At 36.4% G+C, this 19,067-nt stretch overlaps 3 protein-coding genes across 8 annotated transcripts in view; 2 read left to right on the top strand and 1 right to left on the bottom strand.

Moving 5' to 3' along the window:
• Window positions 1-3,048, top strand: part of LOC127866258 (tuberin-like) — a 133,673-nt gene extending 130,625 nt beyond the window's left edge. For all 3 annotated transcript variants that reach the window (XM_052406691.1, XM_052406690.1, XM_052406689.1), the window contains one exon: window positions 150-3,048. In XM_052406691.1, coding sequence (XP_052262651.1) covers window positions 150-317 — 168 coding nt within the window. In that variant the 3' untranslated portion in view covers window positions 318-3,048. The remainder of the gene's footprint in view (window positions 1-149) is intronic.
• LOC127866266 (uncharacterized) lies at window positions 2,716-6,572 on the bottom strand. The gene is made up of 4 exons (XM_052406706.1): window positions 6,479-6,572; window positions 6,248-6,321; window positions 4,280-4,411; window positions 2,716-3,671 (listed from the first exon to the last, which is right to left on the bottom strand). Exons 1-4 carry the CDS (start codon window positions 6,504-6,506, stop codon window positions 3,315-3,317), a joined length of 591 nt encoding a protein of 196 aa, XP_052262666.1. The 5' UTR covers window positions 6,507-6,572; the 3' UTR covers window positions 2,716-3,314.
• Window positions 6,573-6,737: 165 nt separating this feature from the next.
• The window catches only part of LOC127866259 (cell division cycle and apoptosis regulator protein 1-like), a 56,180-nt gene continuing 43,850 nt past the window's right edge, over window positions 6,738-19,067 (top strand). Inside the window, exons 1-3 of one of the 4 annotated variants that reach the window (XM_052406695.1) lie at window positions 6,738-6,872; window positions 11,541-11,628; window positions 17,752-17,876. In XM_052406695.1, the coding sequence (XP_052262655.1) occupies window positions 11,580-11,628; window positions 17,752-17,876 (174 nt within the window). In that variant the 5' untranslated portion in view covers window positions 6,738-6,872; window positions 11,541-11,579. Of the gene's footprint in view, window positions 6,873-11,540; window positions 11,629-17,739; window positions 17,877-19,067 lie in introns of all 4 variants that reach the window. The other 3 variants (XM_052406693.1, XM_052406696.1, XM_052406694.1) reach the window with 3 other exon arrangements.

Here is a 19,067-nt window from a genome sequence, read left to right as displayed (position 1 = left end):
GTTAGAAATATAATTATTCAGTTTGAAGTCCCAATTTAAATGTTAATTGGTGACAAATATAATGGAGTTTGGGTCAATTATAAGACACACATGCTAGACCTTGTAGTAAGGGAAAAAGTTCTGTTATGCATATCATGATTGAATTTCAGCTTGCATCGATGGTACTTAACAGACAGGCAATGCAGCCAAATGACCCGTATGCCAACAACTGGCTGGAGAGGTTGAGGAAGATACGTCGACTTCGCGCAAACTTGGACCATCGTCCCAGTGAGGATTCACCCACCAGGACGCTAGATGACTTCACCCAGTTTGTATAGGAAGCACTGACTGAATTTTACTACATGCTTGTGTTGTATGCTGATTATACCAAGAATCAGACATTGTCTCACATAATGTGTGTAACTCATTGGTGTACAAGGTGAACTGTTGATAAAAAAAAGTCCATAATCGCAGAATGTATCCCGATGATTACTCTAAAGCTTTTTTGGTCAAAGTTTTGGTACCAATGCAGAAACTGAAGTTTAAAGTACTATTTGTTATGTTATAGATGTGAAAAAAAGGGTTAATGGGGAACAGGGTGCTGGTAGTCCTTTGTTAAGTGAGCTAATCCTGTCATTTATGTTATTTATTCCTGGACCAGGGTTTTTTCTCAGCATTTTGGGAAGATTGCTTTGAAATTGGGAATTTTATCAGCATTTCCAATCATCTTCATGAGGGAAGCATTTAGTGATTGTCCTGTCCAGCCATGACAGGTTATGTACATGTAGATTCTACCATTTCGACTTAACACCCCTTTCTTTAAGTCTTTGATACTTTCACAGTTGTTGACTTTTACCTAACCACCCATATAACCAAACCTCACTGTAATCATGACCTGATTTGATTAACCATTGACTCCACCTTATTTGGACTTAAACTATTTTAAACCAATTGTTTTATACAGCCTGTGTTGCTACAACGCTTAGAGTCTTATATAATGATTGCTTACCGGTATGGCGCTGTACCAATCCTGGGCACATTGGTTGTAAAACCATGGTTAATCGTTTTAATATCTACTTGTGAGTATTACAGTTAACCCCTTTTTGCCGCAATTTGTACCTTGTATAAATTCACAAAAGTACAAGGTGAACTTTTGTGGCCACCTTCAGTCAGTTGTCTGTGTGTGTCATGCTGTTGAATCAAATGACATCTCCCACACTATTGGGAAGATTTTAACAAAACGGGAATGATCCTTGGTGGACCCTCTTTCAAAGTTGATGAAACAACGCTGAAAATTGATTTTACAAGAGCTACGAATAGTTAGAAGTCATATCTACATTACTCACTCAAATATCAGCGTATGTGTCCCCGTTATTCTCTGGTTAATATGCAATCCCTCCATTTAATTGTCGTCAACAGGTATTGAATTAAAACTTCAAACATGTGTTTGGGGTCATTGTGCGAGGCCTGTGACAAAATTCCATAAATCTGGAATGCAATTTAGTCATGCCACTTTTGAACTGAGAATTAGTTATGATAAATGCGCAAGATCTCTATATTACTGTAACTACTGCAGATATTCAACTGAACATTCACTCTAGTTCTTGGGATCATCATGTGAGGTCATCCAACATGAGCCATTTCTCTGAGATGCAAGTTGAAATGGAGATAAAAAAAATCTGGACTTCATATTTTGTACAAAGAGACATAATTCTGCTTAAACTCCTTGCAGCAAAATTCCTTATGATAACGTACACATTAAGGCCATTAGACCTTTAGAGTTCACACAAGCTTCAGGAAATAGACGGGTGGACACGAGCAATGCTTCCCAGGGTGGGCATAAAAAAGATTAAGTGATTGGTTTCAATATTCAAATCATTTGGTGCTCACATAAGTTCTACCAGAACTCCCACTGTTGCGGCACAAAAAGCCACTGGTTGCTATTTAGTTGCAATGATATTGATAAAAGTTACATGTATACAAGACAGTAAACTTTCTTTAACCCTGAATGTTAGAAAAGCTCATTTTTTTCATGTAGGTGATTATCTGCATCTAAAAATGCTAATTTTTAAGCAATTACTTTTTCATCTATTTTAGTTTTGATGTTATTCATTCATTTATGTAAAAACATGGTAGTCAAAATAAATGTTATTTTCATTGCAGTCATCAAGTGATGACAGATTCTATTCAGTTGTGTAAATTTGTTGAAAGAGGAAGGAATTTCATTGTTTACCTTCACAATTACTCACATGTGTAATTCAGTACTAACAAGTACCCTTGTCATACACGATACCTCACTTGACCTAACCAAAGAATAAAATTACAATATATATCCATGAACATTAGCTTACATGTAGATAATGCTCTTGTTCATTCATTGAAGTATTGACATTCGGTGTATTTTGTAGTCTATTTGATGAATACTTACAAATGAAGCTTGAGTGATAAACGAAAGAACTAGTGAACAATGTACACATGTAATGTGAGTGGTATTCATACAAACTGTTGTTGTGTTTTTGTCTTATTGTGCCATATAGCAGTTTTAGCTCCAATGTGTATATTACCATCCCTTGGTCCCCTACCTTGACTCGACAGAATGCTATACTCAATAGAATACATTGTATTTTAAAATTCCAAACATAAGGTTCCAGTATAATCATGAACAAATGAATGTGCAGAGCAGCTCTCTGACTATGCTTACAGTGGGGGTTTTGGGGGTACAAAACTGCACAAACATAAATTGTCCTGCTTTAATTCAATAGTTCTTATTTTTAAGAAAGAATTAGATTTGTAATATCAGTTTTAAATGTATTTTTCGGAGCTGGGAATATATTTGCAAAAGCATACATCGTTATATGTTTTCAAATCTGTGCTTGAACTATTGGACTTCATTTGTGAATGCTAGCCTATATATAAATTGCCTAGGTTTTCCTCTATGTATTATACTGTTATTTGCATGTATTCATGCAAGTGATTCACGTTCATAATGTGCCAGTCATATGATTTCTATAGATTATTTGTTAAAATGTTTACCTGGAAATTATTGGTGAAATAAATATTAATGATTAACTACTGTCATGACTTTAAATTGGCATGGTAACACCCAAAATACTATTATTAATTATTCATGCAATTAAATTGGGATTGTAACATCCAAAATACTATTACCGGAACTAAAATTAATTATTCATGTAATTAAATTGGGATTGTAGCATACAAAATACCATTACTGCAATCAAAATTAATTATCCATGCAAATTATTAATGGGCATAAATATTTAGACAGATTCCACTGGTCATGGCATCTTTCAACAGTTATATATGCTTCCTTCTAGTCACTTTGTCTGGCTTGTTGGTAGTCTGGTGATGATAGCGTTTCCGTTGGAGTTCATGGACAGGATCTTCTCCCCTTCTCCCAGCTTCTCTCCACCAAACTTGCCGACAATGGTGGTGTACGGACCCTTGGCTGCCCCATCCCCTTCCTCTTGGAGGGCCTTCATGCGTTTGGTGCGCTCCATGCACATCTGTGTCACATTCGGGTCAACCCCGTTGCAGTTCTCACACTGGCACAGGATGAAGTTTGGCACATACAGCTTGCAGTCCAGGTACGAGTTCACAGCCGTGTTCAGTGGAGGCAGGTTAAGAACGACGAACCCAACAGCTGTCGACAATAGCAGGATTGTACATGTGACCTGAAACATGGAGTGACTGTCATGGAATGGTGTTACTCAAAATGACATCTAGATATTGTGAAACTGGGACGAAAAAAATATTTTCCTGATCTGTATGTTTTATTTTCCATCTTTTGGTCTCTAGGATGGTTATATCTAAAAGTCTTAATATTAGTGGGTGGTGCGGTGGTCTAGTGGTAACACACTGGTCTACCATTCCAGAGGTCCCTGGTTCAATTCCTGGCCGGGGCACTGGAAATTTCAGAAATGCTTCGAGTGTTTCCCACCCAACTAGAGATGTACTGGTATGAAACCCAGGTAATTCTCGCGTGTATCATTGCTATACACTGAGCACGTAAAAGAACCAAGGGATCTATTCGCAAAGAGCTAGGGTATCGCACCCGGATTCCTTGTATCTCAATACTGTCTCTTCTGCTTGCTGTCTCTTCAGCAAAAACCAAAGGATCCCATTGGAAATAAGTGCTTGCACTTTCATGGGTTATCCTTGACCGCAAGGTCAAAAGAAATACAATACATACATACAGAGTCAAGAGGCCTGTGGCAACAACTGGCTACAACCATTAAAAGTATCATAAATGTTTGGTGTGATTTCTCCAACATGTTCTTACTCCTAGTAATCCTGGCAGGAGACAGTGACAGATGGTTGCAAGTCCAGTCATGGCCATTGCTGGCAGTAGCAGCACTATGAGTGTCCGCACAACATCCCACAGTAACTGGCTCTTCGTAGTCAGCGATTGTGTCTATAACACACAATTTTAAAATATGACAATGACTTTATATGTAAAAAACAACAACTAAAACATGCAAAGGCTCTTGTCATATTAAACAAAATTTAAACAATAGACTGATTATTAGTTTTAAAAGTTAAAAACATATTTTCATGATAACGCTATGGTATTTACATCTAAAGGCATTTAATCATAAGAAGTTGCAAAACACTTCCCGAAAACTTAAAAGCCTTTATGATTAAATTTGACAAACAATTATAAAACCTAATTTATAATATACCCACTCTTACAAGAAGCCTGTAAAGAAGTCCATAGAATCATGTATTGATAACAAGGTAGCTGTTTCAGAAACACACCAGTTTCAGTTACATTGTCTCAATATCATCTTGGCTCGGTTTGAAACTAGGTCATGTGGGATCAACTGTTCAAAATAAAGAAACAGCTTTTTGACGCATGATGCCAAATTTATTGCCGAATGGTGATGAATCTTGGTCAGAACATTGGCCCTAATGATATCTGCTGATTTCCAAACTGAGTCACATGGGGTAAACAGAAGCCAGTTGGTTAAATAAAAAAGCACTATTTATTGCCCAATCTTCATTCAACTTGATCAGAACACTTGTTTTAATGATGGCTTTACCTGGTGTGAAACTGCATCACTTTGAATCAAAAACTAGATCAATACGATAAGTTAAAGAAAAAACTTGTGAATACAAGAGGCCTTTATAAGTCCCCAATCTTCATAAAACTTCCTCATAACGTTTGTATTAATGTTATCTTAATCAAGTTTGTAAGTGGGCCATTTGATGCCATCTATGTCACTAAGTCAGAAAAAAAGTTTGTAAACACTTAGTTCCCATCTCCATTGTCAAATGCACATGAAACTTTTAAGAACATTTGTCTCTATGATATCTGGGCCGAATAAGAAAATGGGTTAAGTGCACATGAACATTGGTCAAATCGCAGCTGAGATCAACACTCTTCAAATTAAAAACTACTTTGTGAACACACTACAGGCCACATTTATTGCCCAATCTTGTTAAGATTGCATGAGCCCAAGCTCTTCTGTGTGACATACCAATATACAATGCTCGTCACATCTGTCCACTTATTTGAAAATTCATCCAAGCAAGACAGTTTTATGTTGCAGACAATGTGCCTGGTGTTGAAAAGTATGATTAACATTGAACTGTTACCCTGACCAGTAGAAGCACTTCTAAGCCGTTATAACTTATGCCAAGTTAATTTAAAAATACAACCATGCTTGACAAGTGTTAAGGATATATTTTGTATAGATCTAGTTGAAATTTAACTTGGACCAAGGTGCCCATGTTTGGGAAATAAACTTTTATTTTATCATGCTTATCAATTCTTCCAAGTGATTTGAATATAATTTAATGCTGGAAGTCCTATGATCTACAAGATGAATTCCTTAAATTTGCTGTTTGATATGGAATTGTGACAAAGCCGTGCAACAACTCCATCCAATAATTCGGATTACTTCTGCAAAGTTATTTAATAATCCATCCTAACAGTCTTATTCCAGACAAAGCGCTGTAAAGAATTTCCGAAATTTGACCTTGAATCTAGGTACCTAGTTCTTGCTTGTGTTAGTCCATCTGTCAATACGTGACCTTGTTCTTTTACCTTATGAACTCAAAATCAACAGGAAACTACTAATAATATGAAATCTCAATACTAAATAGTTATCAATTAATATGTTTGATAAGTTTACAATCAAGTCATTTTGATAATAGCGATTTATGATTCTGAATGTTGTTCCATGACGTACACATCATGTCACATGAAAGCTTGTTGAGACACCTGAAAACCAGTGTGTTAATGTACCTGTTTATAGAGCTCATCCCTTAGTTCCATGTAATCTCTGATGAACTGCTCACCACAGTCCACCAGGTAAAACTCTGAAAATAAACCAAGACAATACTTTTTTAATAAATTAAAATTGAAAAGACTGTACCACTCCAACTTTTCATCTTAAAAAAGGTGTCATTAGTAACTTTTTAACCAATGAAACTACAATGTATATGCTGAAGGATGATAATTTTATATTTTTCTTACGATTGTCTTTTGTAACGCATTCAGCCATGTTGTTGTTTGTATTTACGACGTAATTTACGTGACGTCATATATTACGTCACATTCCGTGAAAGGTGTCAACTTATTGCAAAATCACTTGTGGCTGCACAATTATTAACTATTTCTGACATGGAGCATATATGAAACATGGTTACAAAGACAAGAATACACTATGTGTTGTTTTGTATATCGTATTTGGTTTAGAGTGTTTTCCGGACTGTTCAAAAATTACCCACGACTTTAAAAGGGTATAGCATATCTATTACTGTTAGTTGTGTGTAACCTGTCCGCCATCTTCTGAAATTTCCGGCGTGGGTGAAAACGAACATAACCTGTTCATAAACAGATAACTATCTTGTAATTGTACACATATTCGGTAAGTGTATATGGTATTATATCGATATAAACGCATGCTCATCATTATAAACACAATTCTGCCAACGCTAGAAGTTTAATACAATGAATCGATTTTTAATAACCTGAAGTTTGTTGTGATGGCGGAATTGAGTTGCGATGGTTCAACTACCGGTTATAATCCTCAGATTTGGGCTGCGTGTGATCTCTACATCAGATATTCAGAAAGGGGCTGAAATTTTAGAAATGCCGCTTGATTTTTTTCAGTTTTAAATGCAGGCAATAATTAATTGTGAAATGATCTCTTCACAAGTTCAACATTGGACTTCTTGGTGTGTTGAGAAAATACACCACATACACTACGCGACCCGTGATTTTTTGCCTATTTCGGGGAGTCATGGTGGACTGTTTGATTTTTTAGTGGAAAATCACTGAGATTTCACGTGATTCGTCACTCCGCCGTCACGTGAGTCAAAGGAAGATAATCTTGCGGTGATTTCCCGCAATTTTGTAGTGATTCGCCGTGATCGCAGTGGATATTGGTGACATTGATGATTCGCCAATTCATGCACATGAACTGAATCATATTGATAACTGTATACATGCCGCTTTTCTAATGTTCACAATTATCCGATAATCCAACATATTACAACATCACTTTAATACGAAAAAATAATCTTAAACATTTATGTATGACGATAAATATGTTTACGAATTTCATAAACACAACCAGGGGTTCCACTGGCCCAAAAAAAGTTGTCGCCACTTTTTCGCGGCGCGAAACTGTGAGTTATTCCGACCTTATTAATTATGACAATCGTCTAAGAAACCTTACAGCATCAATGTCATTGACTATATTATTACTTTTAAAAGTATGTAAATACATAAATAATAATAAGTAACTTCATAAGTCTTAATAAGCTTTATTTATACATAAAAACATTGGTTTTCACATGATAAACAATCACATATAACCATCTTCTTTGCCAGGAACAGCACATTGGCGAGCGCTGCCTTCACTGCTGCCTCAAAAAAAAAATAATACCATGAGACTTTGTTTTTATTATTTCCATACTGTATAATCAAATTTCAAAACAAACAATACAGCTGGGAAGCAATGTGAATATTCACTTTAAACTAAACAATTTGCTACCACACACAAACATACCCTTTGTTTTGACATGCTTAGTTAAGGACTCCTTTTTCAAAACGTTACAACCAGATGTAAATGCATTTTTGAACTGGCTTTTAACACAGTAGTCACAAAACATTGACTTTGTTTTTGCATCATATGAAATGAAAGGGAATTCTGACTTCCAGCTATCATTGAATTATCGCTTTTCTACAGAATTATCATGTTTTTACAATTTTGAAGGATTTTTAACCAGGTTTTCCGAAGGAAAAAACTGGTTATTAGATTGGCGAATGCGGGCTGGCTGGCTGGCGGGCTGGCGGAACAAGCTTGTCCGGGCCATAACTTTGTCGTTCATTGTGAGATTTTAAAATCATTTGGCACATTTGTTAACCATCATTAGACGTGTGTGTCGCGTGAAAAAATTACGTCAATATCTCCAAGGTCAAGGTCACACTTTGAGTTCAAAGGTAAAAAATAGCCATAAATGAGCTTGTCTGGGCTATAACTATGTCATTCATTATGAGATTTTAAAATCATTTGGCACATTTGATCACCATCATGGGACGGTGTGTCGCACGAAAGAATCACGTCAATATCTCCAATGTCAAGGTCGCCACGACTAAAAATAGATTTATTTTAAAACAAACTTACAAAGGGGGTTAATTTTGTTTGTTCATTTCAAAAGTTCAGTTTGAGTTGTCTCCCTTTATCAGATTTTTTTTCACAATGAAAACCTGGTTTTGTGACAATTTTGTCCCTTGTCATTGCTTTCATTTGTTTCAATTTCTAAAGCACGCTTTCGAGGATTAAAGAAGTCATGAAAAGCCATGATTGCTTGTGAATATGTAATCATATATGTTACTTTATATACGAAAGCCATCAACATAAACTGTGAAAAATATGAACAATCTTCAACTAAGGTGTAAATAACAATACACTTGCCATGGTATTGATTGAAGAGTAGCCGCCTTATATTATATCGTTATAATCATTGATCTTTGTGCCAGTTTGTCCTAAGTGTTACATAATTGAGTGTTTTTTATCATAAAAGAACCGTTAATCCGATAATAACCCCCATAAAACTTGACAATAGCAGTAAAAACACCGCCTGTAACACTTTCACGCTTCCGTGATTTCAGTGCACTCTACACTGTAGGTCGCTAACATTGTCGTAAATCAATATTTACAACTGACAAACGCTGGCCGCTTATGCTCGGTCGCGTGCTTTTCGACTCGCAGTACATTTTCGGATAGGATTTTACCGATTTTTTGAAATTCGCCACTTTAAAAAAATTGGAGCCACTTAAAAACAATTAGCGCCATTTGGCGCCAATGGCGATCGACAGCGGAATCCCTGACAACCATATTTCTACATCATTTTTCAGAAGTGTAAAGAGTAGAGTGCATTATGGGATACAGCTTTCATTGGAGGAGCGAATTTGAATTTAGATTGAATGCAATACGATCATGTACAAAAAATGTTTTATTAAATTGTGTCATACGCATGTAAAAAACGTACTTCCCAGGGACTTTCTAATAACGGGTAGAAATGAAAGTGAATATTTGTTAACAGTAACACTGCGTAGCATGTAAATAAATCGTCTTGATTATTTCAATTATTTTTCTTACACGTACTGCTCTGATAGGGAATACATGTTATAAACACTGACTCGCGAGTTATTTCTTACACCTACTGCTCTGATAGGGAATACATGTAATAAACACTGACTCGCGAGTTTTTCACACCACCTTTATTGACATTACACAAGATCAACACCAATTAGTTGTCGAAGGTAGTTTAACCTCTAAGCGATTAAAATCGGTTAAACGGATGGATAAAGCAATGAAGCTGTGATCGTCGCCATCTTTGTTGCGGATTGCAGAAATTTAGATTTCCGGTTAGGAAGTCATTTTTTGTCAATTCCCAATGGGCCAAATATCTATTATTTTGGTTATTTACAATGTATCCTAGTTTGCGGAATGCATATACCATTCCCATACTATTCAGCTAATTTTTTATTTGAATGAAAACAAAGTATTTATCAAATCACGAAAAAAGTCAGTCACGGCAGTTCGCGGTGATTCACGCTGATTGCCTAACAGCAAGATACATAGTGCGACGGTCTCCGTGGAATCGCTGAGACTTCACCCAAATTTTCTTGTCGCTTGGAATCACTGCGATTTGTCATGTTGTCTTGATCGCGGTGACGCGAGAATCGCGGCAAACAACACGGGTCGCGTAGTGTAACTGTTTGTGTTGACATGCTTATTGCTGCGTGGATTTTTATGCCCCCGGTAGGGTGGCATATAGCAGTTGAACTGTCCGTCAGTCAGTATGTCAGTATGTGTGTATGTCAGTATGTGTGTATGTCAGTCTGTCCGTCCGAAAAAAAACTTTAACGTTGGCCATAACTTTTGCATTATTGAAGATAGAAACTTGATTTTTGGCATGCATGTGTATCTCATGAAGCTGCACATTTTGAGTGGTGAAAGTTCAAGGTCAAGGTAATCCTTCAAGGTCAAAGGTCAAAAAATAAATAAATTTCAAAGCGGCGTTCTCATGAAGCTGCACATTTTGAGTGGTGGAAGTTCAAGGTCAAGGTCATCCTTCAAGGTCAATGGTCAAAAATAAATAAATTATTATTTCAAAGTGGTGCATTAGGGGGCATTGTGTTTCTGACGAACACATCTCTTGTTTAAGCATAAAATATCCCCAGTGACCTTATTCCGGAAGAGACCTTATTCTGTTGATATTTGTTAATACTAAGAATGAGACTCATGTGATGATGTTGCAAAATGAGCTATGTGTATTTTGTTAAGCTAACAATAATTAACCGTGAAGAGATATATGTAATTGACAAAATATCACAAATCCGCTCTCAAAATATTGGCGAAGTCACTGATTTGGAAATTCAAGCCCTCCTGGGAGGGACCTTTAAATGGCCTGTAAAAAGCACTGGTGTTCAAATCAAGGTCATTGAATAATTCTTTTAAGGTAAATCTTTCTTGTTGTTGAATTGTAAGCATTGGTTCAGCGATAATGTTATTTGTTATCATATTTCACTGGAATTAGATCAGTGGAGGAAAGCAAATTTATTATGCCCCCGGTAGGGTGGCATATGGCATTTGAACTGTCTGTCCGTCCGTCCAAACCTTAACATTGGCCAGAACTTTTGCAATATTGAAGATAGCAACTTGATATTTGGCATGCATGTGTTTCTCATGGAGCTGCACATTTTGATTGGTGAAAGGTCAAGGTCATCCTTCAAGGTCAAAGGTCAAAAAAACAAATCCAAGGGAAGTAGCAAGCTTTAAAGGGAGATAATTTCTATTTATCGTTCGGCAGGTCAAGATCATTTTTACAAGGGAAGTAATATTTTTTATTATATCCCTTAAAAAAATTATCTGTACCTTCCAAATGATAAAAAAAATCTATTAAAAAATCAAAGCGGCGCAATAAGGGCATTGTGTTTCTGACGAACACATCTCTTGTTTATTTGCAATTTCAATAATTGACCATATGTGAATTGTGAATTCATCTTTTTTTTACCACAGGACATCACTAGAAAGTTGATAAACCAATTTCAGATAGCCATGGCACAGTTTGGGGCAGGCAAAAACCCACCATGGGCTAGAACTGCAGGTATAGTTAATTTGAAATGGTGCATGATTGCTGTACTTAATATATAAATTTGCAATTAGTAAAAATGTGTATATAAGTATTTGCTAGTCTGGGCAGCTCATATTTTTAGCTCGGCTGTTTTCGGAGAAAACCCGTAGTATTGTCATAGCCAGCTCGTCAGCCTATCACCGTTGGCGTCGAGCTAAAACCTTAAAATTGGCTCTAAAATCAAAGTGCTTCCACCTACAACTTTGAAACTTCATATGTTGATGCACCTTGATGAGTTCTACACGCCACACCCAATTTTGGGTCACTAGGTCAAATGTCAAGGTCACTGTGACCTCTAAAAAAAATCTGAAAAGCTTTTGCAGCCGAGCGTTGGCACCAGTTATGCGGTGCTCTTGTAAAAATTAATTTGTCTGTGGACAACCTTTTTTTCAATCGGGTCGAGGAAACAAAAAATACAAGCCATAATTAAGTTGTTGCAGATGTTGACAAGCTAAACTACAGAGTTAATCGTGTAAAGCATTTTCATTAATGGACTGTAAAACTGTGTACAGACTGGTTTCTGTTTTTAATCAGGTGGAAATAAAACTTTCAAACTAAGATGATAATTTTTAGCTCGGCTGTTTTCGGAGAAAACCTGAGGTATTGTCATAGTCAGCTTGTTCTGTCCGCCGTCGGCGTCGTGCTAAAACCTTAACATTTTGTCAAAGTTTTGAACATTGGCTCTAAAATCAAAGTGCTTCAACCTACAACTTTGAAACTTCATATGTAGATGCATCTTGAGGAGTTCTACATGCCACACCCATTTTTTGGGTCACTGGGTCAAGGTCACTGTGAATAAAAAATTCTGACAAGCTTTCATCTATTCAAAACTGCACCCGTGCTCTTGTTAAAACTTCAACCGAGCAGAAACCCAAAGCTTTGAGCAGCCCACCCCACCCCCAAAAAACAGAAAGATTATGATAAAAAATATGATTTAAATAAAAGCACCAGAACTTTTCAAGAAACTTGGTTAAAGGATTTTCCATGGTTACGAGTTGATTATGATAAAATTGGTTCATGTAAAATATGTAAAATATTGTCTTTATATTGTTTATAATATACTGCTATAGAGAATGTACCATGGAAATACAAAAATGTAACTGAAACAAGCAAATTATACTCATAATTAATGATTATTTCCACAATATTTTACATTAATTAATAAGTGCGTTTATAATTTATATAAACATTTGAATTTAACGGAAACATGTAGTTCAGCAATGGACATGTTAAATTTCCTAAATGGCTGTCCGTGGACAAGTATAGTTTTTTAGCTCACCTGTCACTTCGTGACATGGTGAGCTTATGTGACCATGTGATGTCCGGCGTGCGTGTGTGCTTGCGTCCGTCAACAATTTGTTTGTGTAGACAGTAGAGGTCACAGTTTTCATTCAATCTTTATGAAATTTGGTCAGAATGTTTATCTTGATAAAATCTGGGTTGAGATTGTATTTGGGTCATCTGGGGTCAAAAACTAGGTCACTAGGTCAAAAACTAGGTCACAAGGTCAAATAATAGAAAAACCTTGTGCAGACAATAGAGGTTGCAGTTTTCATCCAATCTTTATGAAATTTGGTCAGAATGTTTATCTTGATGAAATCTGGGTTGGGATTGTATTTGGGTCATCTGGGGTCAAAAACTAGGATAAATAATTGAAAAAACGTCAACAATTTGTTTGTGTAGACAGTAGAGGTCACAGTTTTCTTCCAGTCTTTATGAAATTGGTCAGAATGTTTATCTTGATGAAATCTGGGTTGGGATTGTATTTGGGTCATCTGGGGTCAAAAACTAGGTCACTAGGTCAAACACTAGGTCACTAGGTCAAATTATAGAAAAAACCTTGTGTAGACAATAGAGGTCGCAGTTTTCATCCAATCTTTATGAAATTTGGTCAGGATGTTTATCTTGATGAAATCTGGGTTGGGATTGTATTTGGGTCATCTGGGGTCAAAAACTAGGTCACTAGGTCAAATATTAGAAAAACCTTGTGGAGACAATAGAGGTCACAGTTTTAATCCAATCTTTATGAAATTTGGTCAGAATGTTTATCTTGATAAAATCTGGGTTGGGATTGTATTTGGGTAATCTGGGGTTGAAAACTAGGTCACTAGGTCAATTATTAGAGAAACCTTGTGTAGACAATAGAGGTCACAGTCTTCATCCAATCTTTATAAAATTTGATCAGAATGTTTATCTTGATGAAATCTGGGTTGGGATTGTATTTGGGTCACCTGGGGTCAAAAACTAGGTCAATAGGTCAAATATTAGACAAGGGACAAAATTGTCACAAAACCAGGTTTTCATTGTGAAAAAAAAATCTGATAAAGGGAGAAAACTCAAACTGAACTTTTGAAATGAACAAAAAAAATTAACCCCCTTTGTAAGTTTTTTTTTTTTTTAAATCTATTTTTAGTCGTGGCGACCTTGACATTGGAGATATTGACGTGATTCTTTCGTGGGACACACCGTCCCATGATGGTGAACAAATGTGCCAAATGATTTTAAAATCTCACAATGAATGACATAGTTATGGCCAGGACAAGCTCATTTATGGCCATTTTTGACCTTTGAACTCAAAGTGTGACCTTGACCTTGGAGATATCAACGTAATTATTTCGCGCGACACACCGTCCAATGATGGTGAACAAATGTGCCAAATGATTTTAAAATCTGACGATGAACGACATAGTTATGGCTCGGACAAGCTCATTTATGGCTATTTTTGACCTTTGAACTCAAAGTGTGACCTTGACCTTGGAGATATCGACGTAATTATTTCGCGCGACACACCGTCCAATGATGGTGAACAAATGTGCCAAATGATTTTAAAATCTGACAATGAACGACATAGTTATGGCCCGGACAAGCTTGTTCCGCCAGCCAGCCAGCCAGCCAGCCCGCCAGCCAGCCCGCCCGCATTCGCCAATCTAATAACCAGTTTTTTCCTTCGGAAAACCTGGTTAAAAAACCTTGTGTAGACAACAGAGGTCACAGTTTTCATCCAATCTTTATGAAATTTGGTCAGAATGTTTATCTTGATGAAATCTGGGTTGGGGTTGTATTTGGGTCATGTGGGGTTAAAAACTAGGTCACTAGGTCAGGGCTTTCCACAGGCCATTTAATGATTCCTCGCTGGGGTGCTTGACTTTTGAAATCAGAGTCCCAGGGCCCGTATTCACCAAACAATTCTTAGACTTAAGTCTAAGAATAAAGAAAATTCTTTAAATTAGAATATTCAATAATTCCTTTACTTTTGAATCAAACTCTGCAGTAAACATCTCTATCTATATTATTCTTCATATAGAACATTTTGTTAATGACATACTCACCAGTGGAGGCCTGTATATATTCAAACACTGAACACATTTTTCTAAGTTCTAAGTCTATTCTTTATTCTTAAGTCTAAGAATCGGTTGGTGAATACGGGCCCTGGGGCGCTTAAAATTTTCCGATAAGTGTATTTTTCAGTAAAAAAAAGTGAAGATTGTCAAAAAAAATCAAGGTTTCTCTATCAGTGTATCACTATTCCCTGTTTTAAAAGAGCACTCGGTACCTACTTTCACAAGTAATCGCCATAAACACCACATGGGGTAATGGATAATCCACTGATAAGAGAATAGCATGACGCGCGTATCGATTATTCTAGCCACATTACACAGTCATTTAAATGCTGACAAGGATGTATCAGGTAACTTTCCAGTCGTCAAACTGATGTTCATCGTCCAATCGGTTACGCGAATGCTTATGAGGGCGGGGTTAACTATCAACAAGTATTTTTGATGGACGTCGGGCACGAAGTAAGAGTTTATCGCAGCTTGATTATCAAGAAGTTGTACCATTTACATAGTATAAAACCGGTAACTAGAACAGTACATTAAAGACGGTTTCTGTCATCATCATCACACCTTTTTACTGTAAACAAGTGTTACATATGACTCATAATTAATACGAGAAATTAATTGCAAGGGGTAAACAATTAATTACTTATAGCGAGTAAGTTGTGCAAATAACTCCCGGTTACAATTATGCGATAACAATTTAATTCCAGTGCATGTATATTTCATCATGTCCATTTATAGAACTGATTCACCTTGTTTTTCTGACATTTATTCGACACGTAATGCGCTTTAACAAATTTTCGTTGAATTAATTACGCACACTTGTAAATGTTTCGTCCGATTATCGATATTAAGAAGACTGATGATGGCAACCGGCCGTAATCCTCGTGGACAACGTGAATTTCATGCATAATTCCGTCAAAACATTTATTCGACTCTTAAAGTGTTTAAACAAATTATCGTTTAACGCAACTGTTAATATTTGTTGAAATCTCAAATGGGAATAATTAAATTTGTAATCCGACACCCATTCCCGTAAGTCAATGTTAACGCGTTTTTAATCCGAAACACACTTCCGAATGTAAATGTTACCGCAACGTTAATATATTCTTGATTTAAATAAGCAGTGCACATTTAATTTATGTCGATTTTTCTCAATTAAAAAGAGCGCGAAAATTATGCAGCATGTACAACGTCGCGTCATTTGCAAAGAAGCACGCGTGTATCGTTTTAACAAGCACACAACACGTCAGGGGACTTGGGCATGTTTAGAGGCAATATTTCATCAAATCTATAGTCACTTAAAATTTATTTGATACTATAGAAAAATGGCAAGGTGTGTGTTAAAGAAATAATTGCATGCTTTTATTGTAAATATTTACCAGTAAGTGATTTATAAAAACGGAATAAACAGGATTATCGTAAAAACGGAATAAACGGGATTATCGGGTAATAAATAGAAACTTGAATAGGAGTAAGTATACAGTAATAGAGTCGGGTTGAAACGGATGTATTAGGGAATCGTTCGTGTCGGGATTTTACTATATGTACGGGAAAGTTTTAAAACAATTAAACAATATAAAAAAAGTATATATATTTTTAAATGACTGGGGGATTTTCTTGAAGTGTCATAGCGCACCAAATGACGTCTTTTGACACTGTTTTTCTTTGAGTTATAACGCACCACAAACGTGAATTGACATGTTAATTAAAAAAAAAATCAACGTCGAGAGGGGACACCCCTCCCGAACCACCCCTATCAGCCCCGGGGCGCCTGACAAAAATCCCGTGGAAAGCACTGTAGGTCAAATAAAAGAAAAACCTTGTGTAGACAATAGAGGTCACAGTTTTCATCCAATCTTTATGAAATTTGGTCAGAATGTTTATCTTGATGAAATCTGTGTTGGGATTGTATTTGGGTCATCTGGGTTCAGAAACTAGGTCACTAGGTCAAATCATAGAAAACCCTTGTGTAGACAAAAGAGGTCAAAGTTTTCATCAGATCTTAATTAAATATTGTCAGAATGTTTGTCTTGTTAAAATCTGTGTTGGGATTGAATTAGGGTCATCTAGGGTAAAAAACTAGGTCACAAGGTCAAGTTAAAAAACAACTTTTGTTGACAGTAGAGGTCACAGTTTTCATCCAAACTTAATTATATTTGGCCAGAATGTTAATCTTGATGAAATCTGGGTTGTGATTGTATTTGGGTCATCTGTGGTCAAAAACTAGGTCAATAGGTCAAATCATAGAAAAACCTTGTTTAGACAATAGAGGTCATAGTTTTCATCTGATCTTAAAGAAATATGGTCAGAATGTTTATCTTGATAATATCTGATTTTGGATCGTATATGGGTCATCTTGGGTCAAAAATTAGGTCACCGGGCCAATTCTAGTAAAACCTTGTGTAGATGAAAGAGGTCACAGTTTTCATCATGTCTTAATGACATTTTGTCAGAATGTATTAATTAATGAAATCTTTCTTGGGTTTGTATATGGGTCTGATAGAATTTAAGTTGATGTAGCAAGCAAGGTTAGTCAGGTGAGCGATTCAGGGCCATCATGGCCCTCTTGTTTAGATTTTGCCACCCCTAATAAGTCTGGCTGTTTTTTATGTTTATTCTTAAAATTGTACATTCACTAATTCAACTACTTGCATTAAACTCACAGGATATGATGATAAATAAATTTAGATTGAACTTTTATTAGTAATGTCCCTTTGTGATTTTGCCTTTGTACACATTCTAGATTTCACTGCAGCGGCTGGTCTAACACAGCAGATGCTCAGCCAGGGAGTGGGGGCCCAGGCTGCATACAACCTAGCCGCCCAGCAGAATCTACAGACCCAGTTTCAGGCTCAGCAGATTGCTGCAGCTACAATGCAGGTATATACAGATGAAGAAACCAGGGAAATCTTTATTTTTCCTTAGGCAATTGTAGAAAGTAACAATGCAAATGATATGCAATTTTTAAAATGTGTATGGCTGAAGTGGTAATAATTGTGTCTTACCTCTTTAAGTATATGCATTTGTAAAGGAGCCAGTCTTTGGGAAAATCAGTCTTTATGTATGGCCTCAGATTATCCAGAGCTGTTAGATCAACCTAATCAGGTACAACACTTTCCGCCTAAAGATTGCATTTTCCATTTAGGAAAGACTTTCTTTAAAGTAAAAATTCCATAAAAGGGAAAAGTACATAGAGCAAAGTACCCTAATTTCGACAGTTTAAGGTTAAAATGTGTATACCAATTTATTTGATCGGTATCCTCCTTACTTCGACATACCACTAACTTTACTTATTGCATCCTGTGCTTTTTAACTGTAGACTGTCAGGTAAGGATGCTTTATACGTATCGTACTTACTTACAATGTTAACAAAGTATGAGATCGTTATTTCGACATGGTGCCCCTTATTTTGACACCTAGTTTGTTTAAAAAAAAATGTAAATGAAACTTATATTCTTTCAATGGAACAGAAAATTACCACAACATTTAAAAATTGTAATTAATATTATTCTTTTAGCTTGCGCTGAGTGGCGCACGGCCATATATTATGCCCGCCGATAACAAAACCCCATGATGTCCATTGTACTTCCTAAAAATGGTCATACGCCAAAAATAGCAACCCGGGACGTAATCTGTCAATTAAAATGCTTCAATCAACACTGCTTCCTGAAGACTCAATGCGTTTTGCACATGCGTCGATCAGTCTTAACTCCGCCTCCTTTTTCATACCGATTAGCGTTAACACGTTCGCTGTTCACGGTGCAGACCGCGCTTAATTGGAGTAATCCGAGTAAGTGCTTGTTTATTGTCACGATGTTTTGATAACAATAACATGTGAATGTCGGCAAAGAAGTTGAGACCCCGTCTTCGACCCTGTTTGGCCAAAAGTTGTTAATTGTTGTAACAGTTAGTAGGCCAGCTCCATTGTTTCAATAAAGAACATTGTAACCCATTTATAACTTGTCAAAATATTTTGTTGGCAAACACAGATATGAATTTGACAAAAATATTGGACTTGTACTACCAACCATTCGTGTTCAGAATGTGGCAACGTACGCTTGCCGGTTTTGG

The sequence above is a fragment of the Dreissena polymorpha genome, chromosome 2 (genome assembly GCF_020536995.1).
Source record: "Dreissena polymorpha isolate Duluth1 chromosome 2, UMN_Dpol_1.0, whole genome shotgun sequence".
Classification (NCBI taxonomy): Eukaryota; Metazoa; Mollusca; class Bivalvia; order Myida; family Dreissenidae; genus Dreissena; species Dreissena polymorpha.
Note: the sequence above shows the minus strand (reverse complement) of the source record. Positions and strands in the feature narration are given on the sequence as shown.